General features: G+C 28.6%; 4 protein-coding genes across 11 annotated transcripts; 2 read left to right on the forward strand and 2 right to left on the reverse strand.

The window, feature by feature from the left end:
• Window positions 1-145: 145 nt before the first annotated feature.
• Window positions 146-4,312, reverse strand: LOC124423602 (ras-like protein 1). 4 transcript variants are annotated; one of them, XM_046961516.1, is made up of 5 exons: window positions 4,108-4,312; window positions 3,445-3,641; window positions 3,190-3,333; window positions 2,877-3,083; window positions 146-2,745 (listed from the first exon to the last, which is right to left on the reverse strand). In XM_046961516.1, exons 2-5 carry the CDS (start codon window positions 3,571-3,573, stop codon window positions 2,641-2,643), a joined length of 585 nt encoding a protein of 194 aa, XP_046817472.1. In that variant the 5' UTR covers window positions 3,574-3,641; window positions 4,108-4,312; the 3' UTR covers window positions 146-2,640. The 4 variants fall into 4 exon arrangements, with proteins under 4 accessions (XP_046817472.1, XP_046817462.1, XP_046817489.1 ...); XM_046961506.1 differs by having other exon boundaries at window positions 4,114-4,310; XM_046961533.1 differs by lacking the exon at window positions 4,108-4,312 and adding an exon at window positions 3,884-3,904.
• A 346-nt stretch (window positions 4,313-4,658) lies between these two features.
• LOC124425941 (protein disulfide-isomerase A3) lies at window positions 4,659-7,671 on the reverse strand. The gene is made up of 5 exons (XM_046967057.1): window positions 7,413-7,671; window positions 6,580-6,811; window positions 6,287-6,495; window positions 6,083-6,199; window positions 4,659-5,946 (listed from the first exon to the last, which is right to left on the reverse strand). Exons 1-5 carry the CDS (start codon window positions 7,598-7,600, stop codon window positions 5,172-5,174), a joined length of 1,521 nt encoding a protein of 506 aa, XP_046823013.1. The 5' UTR covers window positions 7,601-7,671; the 3' UTR covers window positions 4,659-5,171.
• A 683-nt stretch (window positions 7,672-8,354) lies between these two features.
• LOC124425970 (ras-related protein Rab-2) lies at window positions 8,355-11,280 on the forward strand. Its single transcript, XM_046967116.1, has 4 exons — window positions 8,355-8,511; window positions 9,071-9,210; window positions 9,283-9,639; window positions 9,727-11,280. The coding sequence occupies exons 1-4, from the start codon at window positions 8,466-8,468 to the stop codon at window positions 9,826-9,828; spliced, it is 645 nt and encodes a 214-aa protein (XP_046823072.1). The 5' UTR covers window positions 8,355-8,465; the 3' UTR covers window positions 9,829-11,280.
• A 631-nt stretch (window positions 11,281-11,911) lies between these two features.
• LOC124425946 (sorting nexin-6) lies at window positions 11,912-16,032 on the forward strand. 5 transcript variants are annotated; one of them, XM_046967077.1, is made up of 11 exons: window positions 11,912-12,158; window positions 12,220-12,343; window positions 12,473-12,688; window positions 12,786-12,907; window positions 12,991-13,127; window positions 13,257-13,564; window positions 13,658-13,840; window positions 14,137-14,154; window positions 14,879-14,942; window positions 15,006-15,091; window positions 15,192-16,032. In XM_046967077.1, exons 2-11 carry the CDS (start codon window positions 12,284-12,286, stop codon window positions 15,240-15,242), a joined length of 1,245 nt encoding a protein of 414 aa, XP_046823033.1. In that variant the 5' UTR covers window positions 11,912-12,158; window positions 12,220-12,283; the 3' UTR covers window positions 15,243-16,032. The 5 variants fall into 5 exon arrangements, with proteins under 5 accessions (XP_046823033.1, XP_046823041.1, XP_046823051.1 ...); XM_046967085.1 differs by having other exon boundaries at window positions 12,256-12,343; XM_046967095.1 differs by having other exon boundaries at window positions 12,293-12,343.
• Window positions 16,033-20,289: the final 4,257 nt, after the last annotated feature.

The following is a 20,289-nucleotide window of genomic DNA, read 5'->3' on the forward strand; positions in this document are numbered from 1 at the left end:
TTTAAAATGATTTAAACAATTATGTTTACATCTCAAATGTATTACATTTGAAATAAGATAAAGTATTAATCTGATATATGACACATATTGATATTACCAAAGTTATAACTATATAATATTAATAATTTTTTTATTCAAAAGAATGTATTTTTTATATAAAGTTTTATTCAGAATAAATGAAATTACATAATAATAGTTATGTTGTGTGTGGTAATTGTACACTCTCTTAGATATTTTTAATATTTGAAGAGATTAAGATTAATATTACAAATTGCATATTCTGAGCGTATATGCAATCAACCCAATCACTCGTACATGCGTACATGTAAACACACACGCATACATTTACTCAAATTGTACGTATAAATTGTATAAGCCGGCTTTACCCTTGATTGTTAAATGTGCCCTTCATCACAGTCGCTGATATAACTCAACATAATACGATCTTATATAATTTCTTTAATTATTTATAACATCGTATTAATTTGTAATGTCTTAATACTTATCGCGTTCTTTAAAGAAACATATCCGTGCATCATAGTTCAATTTATTTCAATAAATTTAAATTGAAAGTTTATTGGAACTAAATTATACCCGGAACACGATAATGTTTGTCTTTCCTTAAGCATTTTAGACAACATAAGAGTATATACATAAAATTAAAAAAAAAATATATATATATATAATAATAATAATAATAATAATAATAATAATAATAATAATAATCTGATAAACAATCGCTTATTAGTTATTTATCGAGTATTTCTAAAAAGATTACTGATTTTATTAACTAAATTACAATCGTATCATAATAACCATCCATATTGCGCCGCAGATTTGCCTAGAAATCATATACCTTAATTAATATAGGATTCCCTTACATATAATATATTGATGTAATATAAAGAATAATACAAAGATATTAAAATAATATATACTAATGCTGAATAATTGCGCTTCATTTTTTTTAACTGTAAAGTCAAACTTACTAGTTCTATATTAAGGCAGTAATTATTTTTGGAACTGAATTTGTGCATGCGCTTGTACGAGATCAGGTGTACCTAACGATGATTAATTATAAATGATTTATTGGTATATGATAATGACCATAACATTATTATTAATTTATTAGTGTCAATATAAAAAAAGAAACAAAATATTTAAAAATTTTAAATTTAATATTAAGTAGATAATTTACAAATTATTTGAATTTACTAATACCTGCAACAAGCATATTTGTATCTAGATTCTTTAATGTTTTATATTACAAATTTTTAAGAGGATTAATTATGATTTTTTTTAATATTTTTATGTTATTATTAGGTACACCTCCTTAGTACAAGATATGTTAGAAATGTTTGTACCGTTTATTTATACAAAGGTGGTTCAAACAATCAAAATGGAATTAAATATTATATATTAAATATTCAATTAAAATAAAATAGCATAAAGTGATTCTAGTTTAACTAAGGTCTGTTATGAGACCTTACTCTACAACATTTTTTATATATTTTTTTGATATGTTTATTTTATTTTTAAAATGTTCAATTGTATGTTAAAATAACTGATTTAAAAAAAAATGTTATTAAAAAATGATATTAATTTAATAAAGTATATTTATCATATTATAAAACTATATCAAAGAATGATACAGAAATAATATTTCAATATTTTAATTATTTTTGTTATTTTCCCACATTTTTTATTCTTACTAATAAGTAATTTATTATTGTAATTTTGAACCACCAATGTATCAAATTTCTCCATTTATATAAGTGGAGTGTTTACAAATTCTATCTCAAATATATTCATAATGTACTCTTACTTGCTATTTTAAAATGTTATACAAAATCACAGTAACATACATCTATATATATATACATATAACAATATTGTGTTGCCCGAGCACCAAATTAATTTAATTAGGTTTGTGATTCTCTGCAATCTTAAGTGAATTTCAACATCTATATTATTTGATATGATAAAAACAAAATTAAAACAAATATATAAATAACATCAAAATTAATAATTAATAAAAAATCTTGTGGTACTTGATTTGCAAAACTACATTATATATTGAAGTTTATTAAAGCAAAATAAAAAAAAAAATATTTGTCACTATATATGTAATCTATTGAATTTAATTATTAATGCAAATCATAATGTAAGGTTGGCTTCTGCATATCAAATACTCTCGCATACTAGTAGTTTTTACAAGGTATATATAATTAAAAAATACTTCAAACCAACAACTGAACATTAACGAAATCTAATTATATGTCATAATTATTGATTGCAGATTAAAAAAGATTGCAGCAGATTTAGACATTTTAACAATCAAGGGTTCTGGTTCCTTTAATTCATAAAATGTTAAATGATGCATGTCAGACCATTATATAAGCAATATTGTTTCACAAATCGTAATCACGTGAGTAAGCATCCTTGTAATATTCTATACTATGTATTAAATATGTTGTTCTTTTTCAAAGTATATAGAAAAACTGTTTTTCTTCAAGATTAATTATGATATTCTATAAAGGAAGCTGCAAAAATTTATGTAAAGTGAATATACTCTAGGATTTTACATTTTATTCTTTCGTTGATCTGTTGAGTGAAAAAAAATTAATTTTAGCAAATGATTTAAAGGAGACAACATCGATGTCTCCTGCGTCCAGAATTACCAACTCTCATACGTTTTCTCTTTTCTTTACCTCTGTGTTCTTTATCTTTTCGTATTTCTCTTACCTAAAATGTACCAATAATCTTCATAAATACATAGTATTTTCATATGTATAATTATAAGTTTATAATTCTATGACACATTGATAACCTATATCTTTCTCAAAGATTTTAAAGATGCATAATAATTAACTCACCAGAGTATAAAAAGCATCATCTACACCCATTCTAGTTTTTGCAGAAGTTTCAACAAATGGTACTCCATATTGACGTGCAACTTCTCTTGCTTGTGTCATATTCACTGCCCAAGATTGTTGAAGATCGCATTTATTACCAACTAATACCATTGGTACTTCTTCTGCATCTTTTACTCTTTTTATTTGTTCTCTATACGTGCCTATATCCTTTAATGACAAAAGTAACATGACTAATAACATTTGTATATCATGATCAATATTTTATATTATGATTTTTGTCGTTATATATAGATATAATGTGAAGTATACATACTTCGAAGCTCTTAGCAGAATTAACAGCAAATACTAATAAAAACCCTTCTCCAGTCCTCATATATTGATCTCTCATTGCACTATATTCTTCTTGACCAGCTGTGTCTAATATATCTAAAAGGCACGTTTCTCCATCAATAACAACCTGTTTAAAAAAAAATTTATAATTAATAAAATATATTACCATAAAATTATATTACCAGTTGAACATATAATTAAGTTATAGATTTGGATGCATTAATTAACTTAAATTTACCTGTTTTCTATAAGAATCTTCTATAGTGGGATCATATTCATCTACAAAGTGATTTTGTATTAGTTGAATAGTTAATGCAGATTTTCCAACACCTCCAGCTCCTACTACAACGAGCTTATATTCCGTCATAATACCAGTTCTTGTCTTAACGTAAACTGGTACATCCAATGGAAAACTTTAGATGCTTCTTAAAATATCTATGAAATATAAAAACGATATATAAATATTATATTCCATTTTATCAGTATAAACTAATTTTAATTTAATTCTCATCAATATTACTTCTTCCATAAAGGTGGAATATTTATAAGTTTAATTAAATTTTTATTAAGATTATATACAAATGGAAAATAAATTATTTATTAGTGTGTAAAATGATTTATTATTTTTTTTTTAACATTCTTAAAGTCAGATGATTGTAAATAATAAATAATATTACTTGAAATGGAAGAATATAAACAAATGATTAAAAAGACATAAGCTAATATATATATATATAAAGTGCCAAAATGGAACTATTATAAGGAACTAACACAATAAAAAAATAATTTACTGAAATATTACAATTTACTAGCCAATAGTAATTTAAAGCAGTCAGGGTGCGATAAGTACATACGATAAAAAAATAAAATTACTGTATAAAATATTTTTTATTTCACGTACACTCACCAAATTTATGAAATTTTATCCTAATACCGATTAAATGATCTCGTTTATTATTTATACGCTAATTATTGTTAGTTTATTGTTATTTATCATGGGCAAGTACCGTACTCCCATTTAACAGAGTAAGATGCCATAAGATGTTATGCAGCCACGCCAACGTACTTAACTATTTGCAGAGGAAAGACCAGATATATTGTTACGTCCCGGCAGATCATGGTTTGGAAATCTCTGTGTTAAGAAAATAGAGTTCTCTATCGGTAAAATCAATCTCGCTCTTAGCTGAATGTCAAATAAACGATTTTACCCTGGGAACGTCTTCTTCCAAAGATTGTAATTATATCGTATACACTCTGTTTCTTCTTTACTTTTTCTATGTTTTAAATTTGTTATGTAGTAAAATAATGTAAACAATTATTTCAGAATTATTTATCCGATTTGTTTTATTTAAAAAATATACATTTAGATGTCTAGACACTATTATTTTTGTATTTGGACGACATAAAAGATAATAGATAATGGAAAGATAATAGAATTTAAAATTTATATTATTAGGTATTACAAAGAGTAAACAGATTTATTTTATAATTACATTCGCATTTCGTATAAAACAATTTATTATCACTCTTTCATGTAAACAAAAATTAATATCATATTTAACCTAAAGCACAGTCTGACACCCAGAAATGGAAAAAGCATTGATACTTCATCAATACTTAGTTATGAAAAGAAATAAGGACAAGTTTCCTTAATTTTTTATACCTTTACGCAATAGTACAAAGTATACGTGACACAACCTATTATTATTTTTCAGTTCTTCCTAATTTCTTCCTTTCTAAACAAGTATACGATATTAAAGATCCTATGATCACTTTTTCATACATTGTATTCTTTTTTATAATATTTAAAAAGAGATAACTTACTATTTAATTTCTATGACTAATGTCCTTTGTCATAATTATGATAGTAAATGAATGAATTATACAAAAGAATTTTATTTCATTTTTTGAAGCTGAGGTGATTTTCAAAATGCATTAAACAATTAATTAAAAATTGTAATAGAATTACAACTCTTCATTTCTAGCTTTAACGGCTTTACCCTTACGGTCGTAACCTTTAAGTTCATTAGTAGAATGCTTAGCAATATATTTAATAAGATCTTCTAATTCTCTGCCACCTTCGTATTTAACAGGTTTGTCTTTAAAGTCTTTTGGTGCCCAGAAAAGTGTTGGGAATCCTCTAACTTCGTATGGCGATGGAACATCATTAGCTGTGGCATCAAACTTCACAATTTCAACATCTTCATTAGCCAATTTGTCTCCTAATTCATCATAAACAGGCGCAAGCTTTTTACAATGACCACACCAAGGAGCATAAAATTCAATTAATGTATCTTTGCCATTATTTGTAACAATTTCATCAAAGTTCTTTGCTACCGCAACTTTCACATTGCCATCATTATCTTCAGGAACTGGTTCAGATTTCAGGTATGGTTCTAATTTACCAGCTTCTAATGCTTTCACAAACTTTTCAAAGTTTTCAACAGAAAATTCTTCTTTAAGAACAAATTTCTGATTTTGTGCATCTCTTGCCAGAACAACTGGTTTATCACCTTTTACAAAGTCAATGCCAAAGTCATTCAATTCATGTTGGAAATCATCTTTGGAAGAAATGGCAAAATTAAAGCCAGTAAAATCTTTTGCAACCTTTAGAATTCTATTACGCCAATAATTGGTACCCTTTGGATTTTTTACATAATCTACATTGTAGTAAGCAACAATTAACGGATTTTTAAATTCTGCTGCATTATCGCGATTACGAACACCCACAATTCCAAAGCTGTAAAAATAACATTTGTATAATATATTCTGTGTATCAGATACTTTCAAACAGTATATTTCAAAGATACGTAAAAAAGACAATAAACTTATTATTTCTGTGCGATAAAAATACATAAAAAGAATAGTAAACTTACTAGTTCTGTGTGATAAAGTTATAGACATCACCAAAGGAATCACGATCTTCATATTTAATACTATCTGGTTCAAATTTGTTATGAAGTAATTTTGGCCGATATAAAACAATATTGTTCCTGAAATAAAATAAAATATATATTAATAATAAGAATAAGTAATATTAAAATTAATTCATAATCATTACTGAAATATCTTGTACTTACATCAAACCTTCTTTTTCTAACAGTTCTTTTGCAGACGTATGAGCAAATCTAACCTTTTCTCTGAGTTTCTTTGAGACATCATGGAATGCAACTGATAATGATGAATCATCATATTTAAAGTAACCTATGACACCTACTTCATTAGAATCTAAGAATGCCTTTTGACAATCTTCGCTAACTAATTCTTTTGATGCTGGACCAACTTGTGCCTATACAAATTTTTAAGTCAGATAAAAATTTATTGAAAAATACATTTTTAATATTAGCTTATAGTAAATACAATTCATAAATACCTTCATATATTTAACAATGCCAGGCGCTTCTCTAGGTCCATTGTAATCTCCAACCAAATCCCCATTTGCAAAAATTTTTAATGTTGGATATCCACTGACAGAATGCTTATTACATGTTTCTTTCCCACTTTCTGTACAATCAACTTTAGCAAATGTAATTGGAGGATCATTACCTATAAGAAGTTCAGCAGCTTTTGCATATTCAGGTTTTAAACGTTTACAATGTCCACACCTAAAACAAAACATATTATAGTTTGCCATAAAAGAAAAAAATAATTAATTTTACTTTTACTCCATTAAAAAAAAAAAAAGAAAATATAAAAAAAAAAAAATAATTAAAAATAAAAATAAAAATAAAATAAAAGAAATAAAATTAAAAAACATACATTGAAAAATAGATAAATGGACTGATGAAATAATTAAAATGTAATGTATTCCATTTATTTCGTACGAGAGAGATAAATATTGTTTGTATATTTTAAAATATGAAACTGTGATAAATAACATAAATAGACAAAGAAACATAAAAGAAATATATTGTATTAAAAGATTTAGTTAACATAAAACAAAGGATACCAATCGTTTTATTATATAAATTGGAATAATTAGTAAACTATAGAATAATATGATGCGTTGCCGCTAAGTATATAAAAACGATGATCAAGAACTGTCTAACCGGTATTCGGCGAGTGTAAAAATTGACATTTGTGTAAGTTCATTATTTTATTTTACATTTTCTTCTGATATAAAAAACGAACGAACTTAACATACTTCATTTTCGTATGGCTCACATTAAAAACCATAGAAACGAGTAAAGAATTTTTTTTTCTTACCATGGTGCGTAAAACATGACAAGTGCATTTTCATGACGCTTAAGTTCATCCGTGAAATCATCGTCAGTTAATTCAAGAACATCACTTTCGGAAGCATAAACGTTTAGGAATAATAAACTAATGAAAACGAAAATTTTAGGTAGCATCGTGAAATTATCCGAGCTCCTTTGTAACTGCACCCAACGCATCTAACTATCGGAGAACTACTGCTTAATGAAGACGTGGCTCCGCTAAAAAGTAGCCACCGAAGCACGAGACCCGGCGCAGTGCTGTCGTTCGTTGATTGGTCCAACATTTCTTCTATCTCTGTCGTATCTATCGGAGATGAACATGAATATATAGACTGTACAAATACGAACATATATATGACTTTGTATGCAATTCTGTAAGCACCTTTAAGTGAAAAGATTGTGAATGGGTAACTAATCATCATGGTGAAATCACATGAAATTAATGACGCAATAATTTTCATATAACTTTATTCTAATGAATTATACTTTTGCATTATGTACTTACAAAGGAAACATTTTGAACATATTTTCATTTCTAAAAGAAAAATAAAAATGATATGATATTTGATGGTAGAAATATTATATTATAGAAATATTCTGATAAATTAATTTTACGCAAATAAGTCGAATTTAAATTTGTTCGAATTGAAAATAGTTGCGTACATTGTACTATGATTTTTGAATATTGTTTCGTGTTATTATTTTAAACCAATGAAAGTCCATGTTAATAGAATAAATCAGATATAAGATTATTCATGCTTTAATATCAAATATTTAAATGATTTTGATGAAATTACATGTTTTATAATATTTTAATAAGATAGTTACAAGTAAACTGGAATGAAATATCACAAGTAAACGGAAACGACAGCAGCGCAATAGCGGAAATATGAACGAGGATTGACCGAAAGTATCCGAATAATACCGATGTCATTTAGTGACGTCATGCCCAAGCAGAAGAGATAAAGCAGTAAAAAAAAAAAAACTGAAACTGTTTTCTATTATATTGATATTTGTGCATCACAATCTTAAAGCTTTGAAAATGTCGTATGCATACCTTTTCAAGTATATCATTATTGGAGATACAGGTAATTGGCATGATGTTATATTTTGACCTCTCCCTTCAACATATTCTATATTCCGTATTAAATATGCCCTGACAGGATCCCATTGTTTTTGTTCTCTCATAGAGAATGATGTTTCTATTTGTAGAAATTCTACGCTGTAACATTTTTTTTTTTTTTTAATTTTATACTTACATCTATTAATATTGCATTATATCCGTCAAATTTTTTCCCAAGTAATACGAACTTAAAAGATATACTCTTTATTTGCATATAGAACATTAAATAAATACGGTAGTCAAATTTAGTAGATCTTTTTATTTTTACATTTACATTTGATGTTATGCCAGTGAGCAACTGGTATGTGATTTCACTTTGACCTCGATATAAAATATCTTTTTTTTTTTTATACAGTTGACTTTTCTTATATATTCTATTCACTTAAATATATATAAAAATTGAAATCGCGTTATTTTAAACTTATGTTTTGTAATCGAAGTTTTGTATCACCTGTATAAATAAGGATTAATTAATTAGAATTTTATTAATTATTACTAAATATATTAATTTTTCTTTAATATAGGTGTTGGAAAATCTTGCCTTCTATTGCAATTCACAGACAAAAGATTTCAACCAGTTCATGATTTAACAATAGGAGTAGAATTTGGCGCCCGTATGATTACCATTGACTGTAAACAAATAAAATTGCAAATTTGGGATACGGTAATTATTGCATAACATTGATAATTTGTATTAATACGGAATCATTAAAATATTAATATAAACAAATTATAGGCTGGACAAGAAGCATTCCGTTCTATTACACGATCTTATTATCGTGGCGCAGCAGGAGCATTATTGGTGTATGACATTACACGCAGAGAAACATTTAATCATCTTACAACGTGGCTGGAAGATGCTAGGCAACATTCGAATTCAAATATGGTGATTATGTTAATTGGTAATAAAAGTGATCTTGATTCACGAAGAGAAGTAAAAAGGGAAGAAGGAGAAGCATTTGCCAGAGAACATGGACTTGTTTTCATGGAAACAAGTGCAAAGACAGCAGCAAACGTTGAAGAAGCATTCATTAACACAGCAAAAGAAATATATGAAAAAATACAGGAGGGTGTATTTGATATCAATAATGAGGTGAATATTTATTTATATGAAAGACTTAATATTTCATTGAATGATAGATTTAATTCTAGTCATATAAATATTATTTCCTTTAATTAGGCAAATGGCATTAAAATTGGACCACAACATTCTCCAACAAGTCCTAGTGGATTAGCAGGTACCGGAGGACAAGGAAATGCACAGGGCGGTGGGTGCTGCTAGGGGCTGGGGGTTGCCTGCCCACCGCTACATCCTTCTCCGATCTGAATCGATCCTTTTACTCCTGCTCCTCGTTTTAATCTCAACCACCGACTTTGTACATTTAATTTTGCGCGCGTCGCATCTTGAGGTAACGAGTGACACAATTGGTGTATTTATTATTTAAAAAATATTATATACATGATGATAGGAGTATTATATGGCAAAAGTGTTATACATCATTAGAATCATAAAATATAATAAAATCTTGATTTACAGATCTCATCATGTCAGTTTGTATCTTTGTGTTATTATATATATGATATATATATATATATATATATATATATATATATATATATATATGTATATATATATACATATATACATATATATAAATACATACAATTCTTATTTTTATCGTTATTTAAAAGTTAATGTAATACTTTAATGAAGTTCCCTCTCTCAAAGTTATGTGTATATTTTATTTATATTAATAATATTTTGATTGGTTTTATTATTGAAGAATGAAAACATCTATATTACTAAATTTATAGTATTATCACTTTATGCTTATCGCTATAAAATGCGATATACTTCTATCTGTAAAATATGGAAATTAAATATATTTGTCATGTTGAGATATTGAACATATTATTGAAGATGTAAATGTCTCTATCATTGATGAGTAAAGGAGGATGAGAAGGCGGAAGGGATAGGCATTTCTATTCCATACTTAACATTTATTTACTGTCATGTAATATATGTGATGTGCTTTAATATTAAAAATTTAATTTACTTAATCGTATATCGTGGATTGGAATAATCAAGTTCGATTGGCTTTAAACGGAATTACAAAATTACACTTGGCTACCTAAGGCGACACTATGTATACGTATGTATTGATGTATAAGATGACGAATATATAAAACATGTAATCAATTACATCAAGAGGCCTATGTAACCAAATTTATATTCTATGTAATGATTACACAAAACCTCACTATTTACAATATTTATATTGTGGTTAGTATCATTACTTATGATACACTTTTAAAAGTCAATGATTAACGATATAATAACAGTAAATTAAAATTTTTCAGCGTTTTTTTTTTTTGACTGGAGAACGTTTATAGTACCATACAATTTAAAGAGTCAAGTGCATAGTGTGCATTCTTAATTCTTAACCAAAGATATTGATTTAGATATGTGATGACATAATACTTCTAAATGTATCCTATTCGAACAAGGTCCAAAAGTATCATAATGTACATTATTATTTCTATTGATGTATGAATATTTAACTATACAAGAACACAAAGAATTAAGTATATGTAAAATGCGTAGATGTGCATTAACAGAAAATATAGTCTTTTATTGCATTATATTTATGGAACATTAGTTAGCTCTCTGATGTTGATATCATAATATTAGTTGAATATTTCTTAATAAAAAGAATAAAGGGATATTAAATCATGTGTAGAGCTTGGATTTGAAAATTGAATACACTTTAAATTTTACAGAAGGATGGGTGTTACGAAACATTAGATGCATTTATTCTTTCATTGCATATTTATGGGAAGCAAATGCACATATGGATAGTGTTTTTATTAATATTTTTTTTTTGTATTTGTACATATATAACATATTTGTTAACCAGATCCATTACCTATACATGATCCCAAAAATATCATTTGACTAGTATTAATGATTAGCTATGTATTTCTTCTTATATATGTGTATCTCTTTGTTATATATTTTTTTCCTATAATGTAACAAAATATTTTGTGAATGTAACAAAGAGTATTTTAGCACTGTGTACTTTTATTATGCTTATATGCTATTACGATTAAACAATGTAAATTAATTTTAGAAAATATATCCGAACATTATCCTCCAATTATTAAAACTAATAAGAAATGTCAAGAAGTTTGATATTTAGCGACATAATTTTTATGTTTTCCTACGTTTAAGAAAATCATATCATCTGTTGCGTATGTATGTACATATGTGACAGAATTATTCGTTTGACGTATGTTCAAATAAATTCCGCGTGACGCAACTGACTTGATCCACAGCTGATTTGCCGATACAAATTTTCTATCTCTCTGTTGCGCTCGCTATAGAAAAGCGCCAGAGAGCGGCATGTCGTGAATTGAACGAGCGGGCTTTGCCAAAGCGAGAGCGCTGCTATTCTTCTACTCGCGTTCGCGCTTTCCATTCGTACTGCAGAAGGGTTAATGTTGCAGATGTACCTTCCATAAGGCGGTGAAGCATTATTTTGGAGATACCTTTGACATACTGGACATTAGCTAAGGGGCTGCGTCGTAAAGACGCAACCAGGCGCCATGATGGTAGGTGGAACCTGTTATCACTTGGCCGGTAGGCTATTGAATTTTCAACGCGTTTAATTAGTTGGAACTCTGGCATTGTTTGTTCCCTTTCAAAAAGGAGATCTGCAGTATTTAATAAGCGAGAAATGTTGCAGGACGGAATATGCGACACTACCGACATTTTAAACAGCGTGCCTCCCAAAAAGGTATTTACATCTTTCACTTTTCCTTATGCATACAACGGTTGTTGTTCATATTTTGTAAGCTTTCCCTTCTGTTAAATAATTCTTCCATTTGAATTATGTCTATGAAATAATAATATTGCCTTTTTTCAGACAATTCATGCCGATAGCATAGATCTGCAAGACAAGCCTCTACGGGTGGATATATCTGATGCTCTCAGCGAGAAGGATAAAGTGAAATTTACTGTACACACAAAAACTACCTTGCCCGAATTTCAAAAGTCAGAGAATTTGGTTGTAAGACAGCATGAGGAATTTGTGTGGCTTCATGACAGATTTGAGGAGAACGAGGAGTATGCTGGCTATATCGTATGTATTGTATTTAATTAGTATAACGAATTATCACTTCTGAGTTTTCTTTATTTGTTATAAAAGTAAAAGAAATTTATAACCTGTAATTTCATAGATTCCACCATGTCCACCAAGACCAGACTTTGATGCATCTCGTGAGAAATTACAAAAACTTGGAGAAGGTGAAGGTAATATGACAAGAGAAGAATTTAACAAAATGAAGCAAGAATTAGAAGCGTAAGTTGTACATTCCTTTCAACAGAATGTTAAATATATATTTTACATAGTATAAATTTATAATAGATATGTGATCTTTATAGAGAATATTTGGCTACTTTCAAGAAAACTGTTGCTATGCATGAAATGTTTCTAACAAGATTAGCACATCATCCAGTTTTTCTAAATGATCACAATCTTAGAGTATTTCTAGAATATGATCAAGATCTTTGTGTCAGAGGTAAAAATTTTGTATTCAGAAAAATTTAATTTATAAAATAAAAGGAAATAATAAATAAGACACTTTTTATCTTACAATTAGTATTAGTTCTGCAATGTTAACAAAGATAAATTATGCCTTTGCTTTTAGGAAAAAATAAAATGGAAATGTTTGGTGGTTTAGTGAAATCTTTTTCCAAAACCACGGATGAATATTATTTGCAGGCAACTGTAAAAGATGTAAATGACTTTTTTGATCAAGAAATGACATTTCTACAATTGTATCATCATAATTTAAAGGAAGCAACGAGTCGTGCAGATCGTCAAACTGCAAAGCATAAAGACGTAGCAGATTCATATATAAAAATATCTACTAATCTTTTACAATTAGCTACAATAGATCCTGGTAAATTAGAGAAATTTTTAACAAAAATTGCAGAAACGTTTGAAAAATTACGGGTAAGCCGATATTTAAAAGTAGCAATATAAATTTTGCATAAAATTTGTTTACCTTCTTTATTCTTAATATTTTTTCATTTTACAATACTATAGAAAGTCGAAGGACGAGTAGCATCCGACGAGGATTTGAAATTGTCTGATACGCTTCGTTATTACATGAGGGATACTGCTGCAGCAAAAAGGCTTCTTTTTAGAAGGTTAAAAGCTTTGCATGCATACGAATCTGCAAATCGTGCTCTTGAAAAAGCTCGTGCCAAAAATAAGGATGTACATGCAGTGAGTATATATTTCTAATCGAAATTTTATATAAATTTATTATTAAGACGGAATTAAGTATTGCTAGAAAATTCTATTTGATTATTGGATAAAAATATTCATTCAAAAAGTTTATTTGTAAAGAAAAAGGACTTTGAGCATTATTTCCTTTTCAAGATCAAATTGCATATATTTAATAAATGAATTCAAAGGAAAAAGAATTTTAATGTAAATACGGAAACACATGTTTTTAATGTTATTTAAATTTAACGTACCATATTTTCTAATAAGCAATTTAATTTTTCTTGCACTTCAAGGCACTGGAAGTTGCTGAGGTGTGTCTCTCTTTATTTGTGTCATACATACATTGTTCTGCTATATCGCTTAATAATCTGAATTGCTATATATTTACGAGTTATATTATTATTATTATTTTTTGTTAAAGATATACATTACATAGATATATACATATTCTATTGAAGTTAATCGGGTATCATATATGAACGTTAATAAGATCATTTTACATTTTATAGTTACGAGAAGCAGTACGCGAAGTATTTATGATGCATACAAAATATTTTTTGCACAGTTATCCTGCTAGAGTTCATTACGTAGTTCATATTTATGAGAATGTGTTTATATTAATTTTTTTTGAATTATTTCAAAATATGTAATCGAATAAATACTCTTTAAGCAGGATAATTATCATAATTTAGATATTGCACAAAAGCAGAGACTGCAAATAAATGTTATGCATGACTTAAACTTGCATGTTGTTATTTAAGAGTTTACAGAAATGAATTATATTTAATTTTCAGTTTAAAATACAGAATAGTGTGTAATAAAACTGAGTCTTCAATCTTTTATAATGATTTGTAAATGACAAAAATCATAATTATCATTAAATATGTTTATTAAAAGTGATATATTTATTAGAAATTATCACTGAAATTTAATAAGAAAGATATACTTTAAACGTTATATGTAACAGATATTAAATTAGTGAATTAAGAATGAAATTTATTTGTGTACTGAAGTTTTATATTTTTGTTAATCAAGGCAGAACAAGCTCAAACCGAAGCATGTGAAAAATTTGAACAAATGTCTGAAAAGGGTAAAAAAGGTATGTAATTTATATCCGCGTTATGTTATATAGTTCTTCTTTGAGTAAAATTATTTGTTTCAGAATTAACGGATTTTAAAACGAGACGTGTAGCAGCATTTAAAAAGAACCTCATTGAGTTAACAGAACTTGAAATAAAACATGCTAAAGTAAGTATTTAATATCATATATACATATATATATATACACACATAAAGTAAAGAGCACATATCTCATAAGATAATTTACTCAACATTTATTTAACGATAGGCGCACGCAGAATTGCTTAAGAAATGTCTATCCGTACTTCGAGAGGAGTGATCCAATTTGTCAGTTGCCATGGCTAAATCTGTTATGCGCTTCGCATACAGATAACAACTTATTTACAGTTATTATAATTTAATGGTACTGTAAAATATTATATATTTTTTGTTATTTAGATATATTATACAATACGGAATAAAGTTCTGAATTATCACAGCTGCAAAAGGGTTCAGCTGCTTAAAGAAAGAAAAAGAAGAAGAAAAAAGATTAAATAATTTCTATTAATTGTTTCTGAGCTGTAAAAAGCTGTGTATATGCTATAACTTATGTCTAGAAAAAAATTAGGCATTACATTTTTTCGTATGCATTTACATATGTTGCGCGAACCGTGGAGGTGCACAAAAGTACTGTAAAAATGAATAAAATGTAAATGGCGCTGAGACTTTTTGCAGCTTTAAATTAATTACCTATTATGCTTATAACGTAAGATTCTTTATATTATATATGAATAAAAAAAAAAAAAAAGTATATATGCGTATTTGTAGACATATATGCATATATATAATCGTTAGAAGACAATGTTATTAAAACACTAGTTTTAGAAACACAGTATCGTTTACGACGATAAAAAAAAAATCAGTACCGATAAAACTTAGAACAGTGAAATTAACATAAGAAACAATTTCCATGCGTATGCATCCATTCGAATTATTACAAAATGTGTAATAATTTATACATGTAATGTTATAAATTTTGTTGATCCTTTGTCTACTTTTTGTGAGTGGCAAAAACATAGTGAAGGGACCTGGAAATGAATATTATAATAAAGTGCAATTATACTTTTCAAGATATTTTTTTTAACAAATATTTACATATATCATTTATATCTCTATGAATGTCGTGATGTAAAGATCGATTTAAAAAAGAGAATGACTAGACAAATAGGATTTCATATGTTTTTATTGAATCGAATCATTTCCTTCTCTATAATACATGACTGCAGACATATACTGAGAAATTCATTAAGTTGCGAGTGTTTATCATTTAATTCTTCAAGAATTAATTCGAAATTCCATCGTATAATGTATCGTTACATTATCATCTTATCTTAATGTCGATTAGATCCTAGATTGATAGCCTAATCAATGCGATATTGGCCAAACAAAGTGCAAACGAAACGAATGTTTGCGCTCGGTTTGACGCGTATCGCACCTTATTATTTTTGGTATTAATTACATCGTATGTTTTAATTAATCTTATTAACGAACAGTAAAGATGACGCAATAGAAAATTCTTGGTACGTAAAAGTCGCGCGGGATACGTCTCGTTTTTTCGTCGCCGGGTCTCGGAGTTCTTTTTCATTTTCTTTTTTGTTTTTTTATTTATTAATCTTTCCCCTTTCATATCTTCTTCGAGAGATCCAAACTCATGAATGAGAATTCGGTTGCCCGCTCGGCGAGTGTGTTTTTATATTTAATATTAGTTATCTTTTTTTCTCTTTCTCATATGTCATCGTCAAAGTTACGCAACGCGATCAGAGACTACATGTCGAGATAAGATATAAATCGCCTTCTTTGAGTGAGGAGGGATCTACTCTTCTCTCTTTCCCTTTCCACGGAATTCTAGATCGTCTAAAAGGGTCTTGATCAAAACGATTTCTCTTATCCTGTAGAACATAGAATGGGAAGAAAGAGGGTTTGGGATAGAAGGAGGGCAACTTCTTTTAAATTGTAAACTTAGCGAGGATCACGTATAAGATCGAAGACTTTTCATTTTTATATTCGGTGGTCCATAATTTTTTCATGTTTTTATCGTTCATCGTATCAAGCTCTGAAACATTTCGTCGAATTGGATATGTGTAGATGTATATTTGTGACCCGTAAGATCTAATTATTGCTTTAGAAAAAAGAGAAATGAACGTTTCCTTTTATGGGATAATTCTGAACGGATCGATCATCTCGATCGTTTTTGGAAACGATCGAATTGTCGAGTTGTTATACTTTTTTCTTTCTTTCTTTCTTTCTTTCTTTCTTTCTTTTTTTGACAAACATTAAGAAAGTATCGTTTAGTGTATCGTATTATAATTATAATAATATTTCTCATATGTGCGATATAATGTAAGAAAAGATAGTCTTATCATGTTTTTCACAATGAAGGCTGATGATATATTATAATAATATACGAAAATATTTATAGCTCGATACGTAAACATTGAAGTCTTCATCGCTTAAGGCGCTTCACGTTTGTTAAATATTGGATTAACATGGTACGTACATAGATACATATAACTGAATGGATTACTAAAAGTTTGATTATAAATGTTTATCTGTGTACAATAAGAATATAAGCAAAAGTCAAACGGTTCAAATAAAAATTTGATTTGTTTCTTTTTTTTTTTGTCACACGATTTATCGATTAACGGAGTCTCTAATAAAAATCGCTGATAACGCTGCTAGTTTTCTTTGAATTCTCGCCATTATGCATCCTTCTTTTTTTTTCACTCTAATCACTTTTACGCGAATGCTTTGTCTTCTTTCCTTTCATTTTTCATTTCTTACATACATATATATATATATATATATATACGTGTATATATGTATATATTTATATACGTATACACACGTATTTTCTTTATAGTCCTTAAAATTACATGGATACGTAATAAATCTTTGTATAACGTTACTAACAGGATACATAAAAGGATCGTATTATTTATTTCCTATATTCATCATATTTCTTTTTCAATTCTTCGAAATAAAGATTACTTAAAAACATTTTAATTACACGTATTGCGTTATGTCTTTAAAGTAATCTTTATTTTTTATTATTTCTTTTTTTTTCTTTTTTTTTTGTTTTTTTCTTTTTTTTTTTTTTTTACATTTTCGCGCGATTAGGGACGCGACTTAAAAGTTGGCGTTCCTTACGTGCCGAGGAATAGACGAGCCGATTAGTAATTAGAATTTTTGTCGAGTGGAAACCGGAAGAGAGAACGTTGATTCTTCCTTACGACGTGAACGACGCACCATTTAAATTTTCTTTCATTTTGTCTCGTAAAAATTTCTTTGGAGATTCTTTTATCGGTCGATTGAAAATACAAACAGTGATAGAGAGAGAGAGAGAGAGAAAGAGAGAGAGAGAGAGAGAGAGAGAGAGAAAGAGGAAGAGGGAGAAGGAGAGAGAAAAAGAAAACGAAGAGGATTCGTAAAATTCGAGATAGGAAGAATCCTCGCCAATGGATTTTGCCCCATAGGTGTCCTTCAGATTTATGGTAAAGAATGTATTTAGGTCAACCCGATCGGTCTTGTATGCTCGCCAAGTTCATTCGCACATTCACTCTCGTTCATAACCAACGAATTTGATTCGAGTTCGATTTTATAAAATCAATTTCCTCGAATATAAAACATGTTAACAATTTGCCATCAAGGAATATATAATTTTCATATGCATTCTTATAGCTATAAGGAATCTTGTTTTGTAGCTACAAGAAAGGTATAGATAATGGAATAGAAAGTATAATATAACGTTGGTTTTATCGTTGTCGTTCTCGTCGTTCATGACATTTACGAAAATTAATTATCGAGAGAGTTCAAAATGCTAAAGTTCACTAGCGCGTTAGATTCTTTTTAATCTTTTCATCTTTTCATGGACGAATTAAGGAAATTTATTAACGTATATCTTAACGATGAGATTATAAAACGGCGCCGCAAACCGTGCGCTAATCTTTCTACTCGTTATCGTAATTTACTTTCTTCGTACGTTACAAAGCCGCCATTTTTCAGACCATTTTTTTTTCTCTCTACCTCTCTTATTTTCTTTTTTTTTTTCCTCCCTTCTTTAGCGACAAGTTTCATTATCGCACGAGTAATTTCGTCGTGTTGGAAAATGTATACAGCGTACTACATGTTCATACACGCATACATATATGTAACACGATGAGAGAGAAAAAGAGAAAGAGAAAGGCAGAGAGAGAGAGAGAGAGAGAGAGAGAATGAGAGAGAGAAAGAGAGAGAGAAAGAGGGAGAGAGAGAGAGACAGAGAACTCGTGGGAAATTTTACAATCCTACGACAGCTTTTAGATTACTTTCATTTCGAAGTTCCGTGCGACAGCACGATGGGTTCGTTCGCTTCTAGAAAGACAAGCACAGAACGGAAGAAACTAAATTGTGCTCTCGCGAGTTTCAACTTCGTTGATATAACATACACGTACGTGTATATACAATACATATACGAGTACAATGTTATATATATGTGAACCAAAACACGATTTCATCGTTTTCTTTTATTTTTGTCTATATATATATATATATATATATATATATATAATATATATATATATTTTATATATATATATATATAAAATGACTAGTATCTTCATAATTACATCGCATCCATGGAAATCTCGTCGAACGAACTTTTAACGACGATTGTTTGAAATTTAAAGAAAAAAAGAGAAAGATAGAGATAGATAGAAAAAAGCTAGGTAGATGGATGGATAAAATGATAAAAAAGAAAAAAAGGAAGATATTAACGCACGAACGATCTGTACGATTTCAAAAAGATATTTATCGGTGTTGTATCTTACAAAGGATCTTTCGATAGTGACGTAGAAATAAAAAAAGGGAAAAGAACTAAGAGGGAAGGGACGCGAAAAAGACTTTTTTCGAGATGAGTTTGAGCGCTCATAGCCCTTTCTCTTTTCTCTCTCTCACTCCCTTTCTCTCCCTCTCTCTCTCTCTCTTTCTTTCTATTTTTCCTCTTTTTCTTTCTTCTACTTCTTCTTCTTTTTTTTTCTTCTTGCCGAAGAGATAACGACGGATACATAATACACGGATGACTGCACCTGATTCCACGGAATCCGCGAAAGCCATCTTTACGGTCCGTCGATCAAACGATCCTTCCTAACCTCTTCTTTTCTTTTCTTTTCTTTTTTTTTCTCTCTCTTCCATCCACTCCTTTCTCTTTGTCTCTTTGTATTTTTCTGTCTCTGTCTATGTCTATGTCTATGTCCTATCTATCTATCTATCTATCTATCTCTCTTTCTTTTATCTGTCCTTTCCACTGCGTGGATGTAGCGAGAGTACGCGCGTTCGATCGTACCATAAAA

The sequence above is a fragment of the Vespa crabro genome, chromosome 1, assembly GCF_910589235.1.
Source record: "Vespa crabro chromosome 1, iyVesCrab1.2, whole genome shotgun sequence".
Classification (NCBI taxonomy): domain Eukaryota; kingdom Metazoa; phylum Arthropoda; class Insecta; order Hymenoptera; family Vespidae; genus Vespa; species Vespa crabro.

Coding starts and splice junctions, on each gene's coding strand:
- LOC124423602 (XM_046961516.1), bottom strand. CDS start 3,573: ATGACGGAATATAAGCTCGTTGTAGTAGGAGCTGGAGGTGTTGGAAAA. Junction 3,334..3,444: donor AAGATTCTTATAGAAAACAG/GTAAATTTAAGT, acceptor TTTTTTAAACAG/GTTGTTATTGATGGAGAAAC. Junction 2,746..2,876: donor ATGATGCTTTTTATACTCTG/GTGAGTTAATTA, acceptor GGTACATTTTAG/GTAAGAGAAATACGAAAAGA.
- LOC124425941 (XM_046967057.1), bottom strand. CDS start 7,600: ATGCGTTGGGTGCAGTTACAAAGGAGCTCGGATAATTTCACGATGCTA. Junction 6,812..7,412: donor GTCATGTTTTACGCACCATG/GTAAGAAAAAAA, acceptor GTTTTGTTTTAG/GTGTGGACATTGTAAACGTT. Junction 6,200..6,286: donor TTAGAAAAAGAAGGTTTGAT/GTAAGTACAAGA, acceptor ATTTTATTTCAG/GAACAATATTGTTTTATATC.
- LOC124425946 (XM_046967070.1), top strand. CDS start 12,284: ATGTTGCAGGACGGAATATGCGACACTACCGACATTTTAAACAGCGTG. Junction 12,908..12,990: donor ATGAAGCAAGAATTAGAAGC/GTAAGTTGTACA, acceptor TGATCTTTATAG/AGAATATTTGGCTACTTTCA. Junction 14,943..15,005: donor GTCTGAAAAGGGTAAAAAAG/GTATGTAATTTA, acceptor TATTTGTTTCAG/AATTAACGGATTTTAAAACG.
- LOC124425970 (XM_046967116.1), top strand. CDS start 8,466: ATGTCGTATGCATACCTTTTCAAGTATATCATTATTGGAGATACAG. Junction 9,211..9,282: donor AATTGCAAATTTGGGATACG/GTAATTATTGCA, acceptor AACAAATTATAG/GCTGGACAAGAAGCATTCCG. Junction 9,640..9,726: donor TATTTGATATCAATAATGAG/GTGAATATTTAT, acceptor TCCTTTAATTAG/GCAAATGGCATTAAAATTGG.